The sequence below is a fragment of the Cervus canadensis genome, chromosome 7, assembly GCF_019320065.1.
Source record: "Cervus canadensis isolate Bull #8, Minnesota chromosome 7, ASM1932006v1, whole genome shotgun sequence".
Lineage (NCBI taxonomy): Eukaryota > Metazoa > Chordata > Mammalia > Artiodactyla > Cervidae > Cervus > Cervus canadensis.
The window spans coordinates 90380690-90389635 of NC_057392.1; the positions used below are offsets into that span (position 1 = coordinate 90380690).

The 8946-nt window shown below is 48.5% G+C and overlaps 2 protein-coding genes across 7 annotated transcripts in view; one reads left to right on the forward strand and one right to left on the reverse strand.

Annotated features, from left to right (window-relative positions):
* Positions 1–2527, reverse strand: part of TSC22D2 (TSC22 domain family member 2) — a 45518-nt gene extending 42991 nt beyond the window's left edge. For all 6 annotated transcript variants that reach the window (XR_006270429.1, XR_006270428.1, XM_043474035.1 and 3 more), the window contains exon 1: positions 621–2527. Coding sequence is in view for 4 of the 6 variants with exons in the window: in XM_043474035.1 (XP_043329970.1) it covers positions 621–2527 (1907 nt within the window). In the remaining 2 variants the exon portion in view is untranslated. The remainder of the gene's footprint in view (positions 1–620) is intronic.
* Positions 2528–3174: 647 nt separating this feature from the next.
* Positions 3175–3749, forward strand: LOC122445050. Its single transcript, XM_043474038.1, has one exon. The coding sequence runs from the start codon at positions 3175–3177 to the stop codon at positions 3481–3483; it is 309 nt and encodes a 102-aa protein (XP_043329973.1). The 3' UTR covers positions 3484–3749.
* Positions 3750–8946: the final 5197 nt, after the last annotated feature.

Below are 8946 nucleotides of genomic sequence, written 5' to 3' on the forward strand. Positions count from 1 at the left end.
ACTTAAAAGAAGTCACTAGGAAGCCTCCTGACCTGTCCTCTTTTATTAAAGGGCTGAAGACAGGATCTTCAAAGCCGCATCTGACATTTCATCATTCTCTCCCCACCCTTTCCAGATACACTGGAGATACCTTACATGGTTCTTTCTCTATTACAGGGCCTCCTTGTTTTCCAGAATGGGAAAGTCTTAACTGATTTTATGTCTCAGCCTCAAAACTCACACTGACAAAACACAATGCCATTAGGTGTTCAAGTGTGATCGACATCTAATAAAGGGACAATCCTACGGGTATAACCTACTAGCTACCACTTACAAATCGAGAAGATTAAACTAATAGCCACCCTTTCGAATCAACAATGTTGCATTACTACCCACTTTGGTGCTTTTAAACAACTGTGACATCAATTCTATCATTTTTACATCAGTAATCTAAAACGAATGTCTTTTCAAGAACCGATAAATCAATTTTATTAAATACAGACTATCGTTTATATTTAGAAATGTTAAGGTCCTCAAAGTGGAAAAAAAAAAAAACCCAAAAAACTCTCCCACAGTTGCATCCCAAACTAAAACGTTTGGTCAAGCATTCCCATCAAATATTTCAAATAAGATTTCCATACCTGTCTTCATCACCATCAACAGGAATAGCTATGCTGAATACAGAGGTGGCGAGACTGTTCATAGGTGTTAACTGAAGGGGGTTTGCCAGGGCATCTGCAACAGGAGGCTTCACAACAGGCTTATTTTCAGCAATGAGAGAAAGTGGTGGTTGAGGTAGGGGTTCTGATTTTCTTCTAGTATCGTCAACTTGCCCGACTAAAGGCTGGGTCTGAGTCTGAAACTGGCTCAGGTCAGACTGCGGTAGACTCGTCGGGGCACTGGCTGTGCCGGGCGCTAAGGGCAGCCCCACGTGCTGGATGCTGCTGCCGCTCCTGCTGACCGGAGGCTGGCTGCAAAGCTGCGGCGCCTGGCCCAGGGGCGCGGGGACATTTGGCATAGTAACAGAAGTGGTCGACACACTAGGCACGCTGGGAGCGGGCGCGGCTGCAGGCACGTTGGCAACTCCGGGCACCACGGCGAGAGGGCCGCCGGGCACGACCGACGGCGCGCCGCTGCCACCCATCTGCGGCGGAGGCGCGGCCTGCGGCTGCCCGACCCCAGCGGGAACCAGGCCCGACGGCGCCGTGCCTCCCACTGCAGCCGGGGGCACTCCGGCCGGCTGACCGGGCGCGGGGCCCGGCCCAGGGGCCACCGCTTCTCCGGGCAAGGAGGGCGCACCCATCATCTGCGCGCCAGCGGAGGCGGCGTTCTGGCCGGTGCCCGCGGGGAGACCCGCTGCTGCGCCCGCGGAAGAGGGCTGCGCAGGGCTGGGCGGCTGCAGGCCGGCCACGTGCGGCTGCAGGTACTCACTCTGGCCGGCGGGCGGGACAGGCAGCAGATGGCCCGGCGGCATCGGAGGCTGAGGATACGCGAACTGCTGGGGCGGGGGCGCGGTGGCAGCGCCCACGGCCAGGCCGGGCTGCGCCAGGGTTACATTCGTCAGCGGCAGGCCCTGTCCGTTGGGCCCCGGGGGCCCGGCGCCCTGGGCCTGGCTGGGCGGCGGGGCTGCCAACCTCTGCGGCGGCACGGCCGCGGCTCCCGGGAACAGCGGCAACGAAGCCGAACTTGGAGCCACAGCCCCACCTACGGGCGGAGGCGGCGGCTGCGGCTGCCCAACGCCAAAACTCTGCGGCGGGGCCGGGGCGGGTTGGCTCATTTTCTCCGACGGGGGTAGCTGTGACACAGCAGTCAAGGAGCTGTCAGTTCCCGAGTCGGGCCCGTGCGCGCCCGGCATGGAGGCCACCACCACCACCACCGACCCTCCGGTGGCGCCCAGGCCGCTGTCCCGCTCCGCAGTCTGGTCAAAAGTATTGCTGTGCCTAATGCAATCCCCGGACCGGGTCAGGACGCTGCTATCGGAATCCCGCTCATAGTATTCCATGCACGTCCATCGGCCGCGTCTGTAAGGCTCCCCGCTGCCGTGGTCCAGCTTGATCACGCGAAAACGCGAACTACAAGTGGTGGGGGGCTGTGATGAGGCGGCAGCTCCTGGCGTGGCGGACGGGCCCGTGACCGGGGGAGCGCCGGGGGCCCCTGAGGAGGGGACTGAGGTGGAGGCCGGCGACACGGTGCTGGGCAGCACCCCGGCCACGCTCCGGGCCGAAACGGCTCCTCCTCCGTTGGCCGGAGCGGCTGTCGCGGCCGCCAGCTGTCCGTCCAGGAGGAGGTTGGGGGAGACGGTCCCGGGAGTCTCCGCATCCCCAACATTGTTGAGCGTCTCTTCGGAGGAGCTGCGCTCGCAGACCTCCTCGGGGCCGTAATCCGTGGCCCGAGAAACGTCGAATATCTCGGAAGAAACGTCCTCTGTGCGTGACTCATCCGGGTCGTCCAGGCTTTCGGTGTCCTCGGTGATGCTAGTAGCCACCTGGGCCGTGGTGACACTGGTGATCTGGAAGCAGCTCTTCTTCTTGGCCGGCATCTTGGACATGGTGAGGAAGGCTGGAGGGCAGAGAGGCACGCCGGCTCCTCCGCGATCTTACCGGAAACCAGGAAGGGCAGAACACTGGCCCCCAAAGACAAAAGTCCGCGTCCGTGCAGGGGTCTGAGGCCCGTCGCTGTTAAGAGTCACGGGCTGATCCGGGCGCCGGCCGCTCCGTGAGACATCCTCCTCCCGTTTCCTTATCGGAGTCGGTCTCTTCGGCTCTGGCCCGGTCTCACTCGTGCGGCGGCTCCTCCTTCCTTCTTGCCTCCCGCAGTCGCGGCGCCTCAATTCAATCCCCCCAGTGGCGGCGAGAGCACGATCCCAGGGGCGGGTCAGCTGCTTCCTCCTCGCGTCTTCGGGCCGCCGTGGTCAATCCAGCTCGGCGCGGTCAGCAGGCCTAGGCTGGGGGTGGGAGTGGGAGGGCGAAGGGGAGGCGGCGGCGGCGTGAGGGGCGGTGCTGCCCCGCTCCGACTCTTCGAACCAGTGCCGGCGTCAGCTCCGGGCTCTCGGACGCCGAGGAAAGCAGGAGTAGGAGTGGCGAGTCCGGAGCCAGGGATTCCTGATTCAGCCAGGAGCCGCGGGCGGGTGGCGAGCTTCGGCACGGGCGGGCGGCCCTCCCTCCCCGGCTCTAGCCGGAGCTCAGCCCCAGGGACATGTCGACTGTCTCAGGCGGAAACCTGCTCCGGGGGAGGGGAAAGCCGGCTCGGTCCTCCCCTATACAGGGGGAGCCACCCCCGCGGGCGGGCGGTGGCGGCGGTCTCGGCCTTCCCCTCGCGGCTCCTGAGAGTGAGGGGCGGCGGCCGGCAGGCCGGCTAGCGACGGCGCGCCGGCTGTGTGAGGTAGCTGCGGTGGCTTCTTCGATTCTTCCTCGGTGCGCCCGGTTCGCAGGCCCTGGAGAAACTGAAATTCAAACTGCTGAAGCGGCGGCTGCAGCTCCCTCCCCTCGGCCAAGATGGGGCTGAAATGGCCGCGCCAGGGATGCTGGGAGGAGCAGCAGCCCCGCTGCCGCCGCCGCTGCCGACTAAAATGCCGCCGCTGCCGCAGCCACCGCCAGCGCCGCAGCCGCCGCCGTTCCGTGACGCACCGGCGTCGTGACGTCACCGCCCCGCCCCTCCGGTTTCCTGCAGCGTTTCGCGTGGAGGCTGGGGGGGGGGGTAGTAGGCGGGGCTAAAGGTTAAAAACGGGGAGCGGTTTTTTTTTTCAATTTAAAATTTTTTTTAAATTTAAATTTTGCCCTGTAGGTCTTTAAGAGTTGAAGAACTAAAGACTCTTAAATTCCAACTCGAGGAAAACTTACAGCCGCGTCAATTGAAGGTTTTTTTTATCGTTTTATTCCGAGACATTGGAAGACTGGAGGTCATGTGCTTGCTATGTCTAATGTTTAGCAAAATCTTAGTGAAAGCAGGCGATAGGAATGGAGGTTGGGGGATTTAGCTAGGATAAAGAGGGAGACGGCTGGAGGAACCGAATCACTTATAAAAAGCCTTTCCTGAAAATGAATGATATCCACTATAGTCAGAAGAGTGAAATGTTGAGAGAAATGGGGACGATTAACCAAGAATAGCAAGCCAGACTGAGTCAGCCAGAAATTTTGTCTCCAACAATGGCATCAGGAGATGGTTACTTGCCCAGGATGAGGTCAGTTTAAAAAAAGATTAGAGGTTACCAACATATTCCTAATTTTCCTGAGTTTGTTTTGATTCCAGAATCGAAGAGTTCGTTTAAACATCTTGAGACTGTTTTTACTTTCAGCATGAAATCAGCTTATGGGCTCCATAAATGTAGAACCTACTGCGTTAAATAGTTGTAGTTCTTTCTTTTATTTATTCTGAAACTCTTAGTTAGAGCCAGAGTGTTAGATGGTTTGGATTGGGCCATGAACAATCAGAGCAAGTTAGCACTCTTTCCTGTCCAGAAAGCAGCTATGCAAGTACTGGAGAACTTTATTTAACTAACCATAATTTAGTTACTCTCTGGCAAAAGAAAATGGTAATGTCATTCTTTTAAATAGTTAAAAAAAAAAAAAAAAAGAGGAAGGTGGCTCTTTGACACATCGTTTAGGTAAAATCTAAAGTGTCTTGATGGAATTCAAAGTTTAATATCTATTACAGCTTTAGCACTCATATCATGACTGACATAAATCAAGGTAATCATTGTATTCAGTTCTCTAATCTTTGAAGAATAGAAATATTTTTATCCCAAAGGATCTTTTGATAATTTAAAATTTCAGAGAACTTTTTAGGTCATTAGTTGAAAATAATATACAAGGATACATCTACATCATTAAACTTTAGGAGAAATTATATATTGCGAATACAAGTGACTGAGGTCAGGATGTGAAATAAGACCACATAATAAAATCCCTACTTCTTAAGGGGGTGGGAGAGAGTAAAGGAACCAAGGGTAACATGCTGCTGCTATTGTGGCAAAGATAGTTAATGGAATGTTTCATTACTAAATCTGTAATTTCAGTAGTTGTTAGAGTTTCCCATCAATAAGTTAGATCAACTGGTTGCATCAAATGTGAGTTTATAAAAACTTACCTTCATTTTGGATTGATTTACTAGATTGTTAAAAGTAATGATCAATGGGTGATATTGCATGTGCAGCTTTTGGAAAAGTAAATATTGTATGCCTGCTTGTCCTATTATGTTATATTATCAACTTCATATATATATATGTGTGTGTATTAGTTCAGTTCAGTCACTCAGTCATGTCCAACTCTTTGCAACACCATGGACTGCAGCATGCCAGGCCTCCCCGTCCATCACCAACTTCTGGAGCTTACTCAGACTCATGGCCATTGAGTTAGTGATGCCGTCCCACCATCTCATCCTCTGTCATCCCCTTCTCCTCTCGCCTTCAATCTTTCCCAGCATCAGGGTCTTTTCAAATGAGTCAGTTCTTTGCATCAGGTGGCCAAAGTATTGGAGTTTCAGTTTCAGCATCAGTCCTTCCAATGAACACTCTGTACTGATCTCCTTTAGGATGGACTGGTTGGATCTCCTTACAGTCCAAGGGACTCTCAAGAGTCTTCTCCAACACCACAGTTCAAAAGCATCAATTCTTCAGCGCTCAGCTTTCTTTAAAGGCCAACTTGCCCATCATCCATACATGACTACTGTAAAAACCATAGCCTTGACTAGACAGACCTTTCTTGGCAATGTAATGTCTCTGCTTTTTAATATGCTGTCTAGGTTGGTCATAACTTTCCTTCCAAGGAGTAAGTGTCTTTTAATTTCATGGCTGCAATCACCATCTGCAGTGATTTTGGAGCCCAGAAAAATAAAGTCAGCCACTGTTTCCACTGTTTCCCCATCTATTTGCCATGAAGTGATGGGACTGGATGCCATGATCTTAATTTTCTGAATGTTGAGCTTTAAGCCAACTTTTTCATGCTCCTCTTTGACTTTCATCAAGAGGCTCTTTAGTTCCTCTTCCCTTTCTGCCATAAGGGTGGTGTCATCTGCATATCTGAGGTTATTGATATTTCTCCCCAGCAATCTTGATTCCAGCTTGTGCTTTATCCAGCCCAGCATTTCTCATGATGTACAAGACGGTAAAGCATCTGCCCACAATGCAGGAGACCTGGGTTCGATCCCCAGGTCAGGAAGATCCCCTGGAGAAGGAAATGGCAACCCACTCCAGTACTCTTGCCTAGAAAATTCCATGGATGGAGGAGCCTGGTGGGCTACAGTCCATGGGGTCGCAAAGAGTCGGACACGACTGAGCGACTTTTTACTTCACTTCACACTGCATATAAGTTAAATAAGCAGGGTGACAATATACAGCCTTGACATACTCCTTTTCCTATTTGAACCAGTCTGTTGTTCCATGTCCAGTTCTAACTGTTGCTTCCTGACCTGCATACAGATTTCTCAAGAGGCAGGTCAAGTGGTCTGGTATTCTTATCTCTTTCAGAATTTTCCACAGTTTATTGTGATCCACAATTTATTTATTTGGCTGTGTCAGGCCTTAGTTGTGGTGCTTGGACTTGGTTGCCCCATGGTACGTAGACTCTTAGTTCCTGGACCAGGGATTGAACCCATGTCCCCTGCATTGGAAGGTGGATTCTTAACCACTGAACCATCAGGGGAATCCCACATCAATTTCTTGATTGCTTGTTATGATACTCTTACATTTAAAGGAAACATTTAAGATGTTAAGTAATCCATAAGACTATTTCTCCTTAAAAGATATTTTATGAAATGAAAGTGATGACAAAGGCAACTTAGAAGACATCAGTAATGGGCTATATTTCTAGTAAGGATAGAGTTAAAGATGTTAAAGACATCTTAGCAAAAAATAAGATTTATAAAGTTAAAATTTTTATTTGTCTGTTGAAGGACTTGTGTGTGTTTAAACTAATAATATAGTTAGTTCTCTTATTAATATAGTTAATATAGTTCTCTTGAAAGTAAGTTTTCCAAAAGCTTTTAAGGCCCTAGCTTCTTTTATACATTTTCTATTTTAAAATGTAAGGAATTCATTGCATAACATTTCTATTAAGAAATGATAAGAATTCTGCTTTATGTAAATAAGTTTGAAACTTTATATAGAACAAAAAATCATATAACTATGATGAAACTACAAAAAGCTATGTAATTTCTGGTTGGCCCACAAAAAATTAAAAGCCAACATGTAACTAAAAGCAGGATACACATGCAAGTATGTATGTGTGTGTTGGGGCGGGGGGCAGGGGGTGGCTTCCCGGGTGGCTCAGTGGTAAAGAATCTTCCTGCCAATGCAGGACACATGCGTTCAATCCCTGGCTTGGGAAGATCCCCTGTAGAAAAAAATGGAAACCCAATCTGGTATTCTTGCTTGGGAAATCCCATGGACAGAGGACCTGGTGGGCTATAGTCCATGGGGTTGCAAAAGAGTCAGACACGACTTAGTGACTAAACAACAACAAATGTGTGTGTGTGTGTGTGTGTGTGTGTAAAGTTCATAATAAGTAACTTGGTAATATAACTCACTGGAACTGGGAAGCTCCCTGGAGTGCCAAAACTCAAGACTAGCTGTATTAAGGCAACTATCCTTGTTTCTTGCCTGACCCAGAAACTGCAGGTGGAAACTGTGGGAATCCTTGGTTACTGCTCTAGCACGTCCAACTTGATTGTTCTGTGCTTGATTCTTCCTTCAAAGACTTAATTTGAAGCAGTGTATGAGAAGCACATTTAGGAAGAACAATGCAGGGGGGGAAATGACTTAGAAACTAAGGAGTATTTCCACTGATTGGGAAAAAGCAAAACAAAACACAAAACAGTTATGGCAGAAAGATTTTTTCATCATGTGAGAACATCATACCCCCAAATTTTACTAGGTTATCATCTACCCTTATCAATTTGCTGTTCAGTTGCTAAGTCATGTCTGACTCTTTGGGATACCATGGACTGCAGCATGCCAAGCATCCCTGTCCTTCACTATTTCCCTGAGTTTGCTCAAACTCATGTCCATTGAATCAGTGATGCCATCCTACCATCTCATCCTCTGTCATCCCCTTCTTCTCCTGCCTTCCATCTTTCCTAGCATCAGGGTCTTTTCCAATGAGTTGGCTCTTCACATCAGGTGGCCAAAGTATTGGAGTTTCAGCTTCAGCATGAATGCTTCCAATGACTATTCAGAGTTGATTTCCTTTAGGATTGACTTATTTGATCTCCTTGCAGTTCAAGGGACTGCACCGCAATTTGAAAGCATTGATTCCCAGATGGAAAACTATTTTATAGTCACAAGATCCTAGGATGTAAACCAGAGATACTCAAGAAAACCTGACTTTTTTTTCAATGAATGAATATTATATTTAAAATAGTAATAGTACATAATGTAAACACTCTGGGATAGAGAAAAGAAAGCAATACTTTCATTAAAATGAAGCAACTGCCTAGATAAAGAGAAGTAACTCTTTAGACTTAATACTACCAGTCAGACAGTGGCATTTATTGAGCGTTCTCTTATGTGAATTAGGAATTGGATGATGTGTATTCCAGCAAAGAAATTTTTCTGGAATTTAGAAATAACATGTATTTATTTTCTATACTAAAAAAGTTTTTTTTTTTTTTTTCCTTGACTGCACCATGCAGCATGTGATACCTTAGTTCCTGACTAAGGATCAAACCTGCGCCTCCTACAGTGGAAGCACAAGAGTCTTAACTACTGCACTGCCAGGGAAGTCCCTATTTCTATAATTTTATTACTAAATTGTTAGAAAAACACAAAGTGGAGGACTAATTTTCAGGTTCCAAGAGCATTTGTTGGAAATAAATATTGGTTGTCTAAATAATAAGTACTTCATTTATTACTATGATTTACCTTGGGTCTCGTTTCTGGAATAATATCTTGTTAATAACCCCTTACAGTGAGGCTATTTTATACTATTTTCCAAAAAGGAAAAAAAAAAAATGTAACAGAAGAGGACTAAGGCT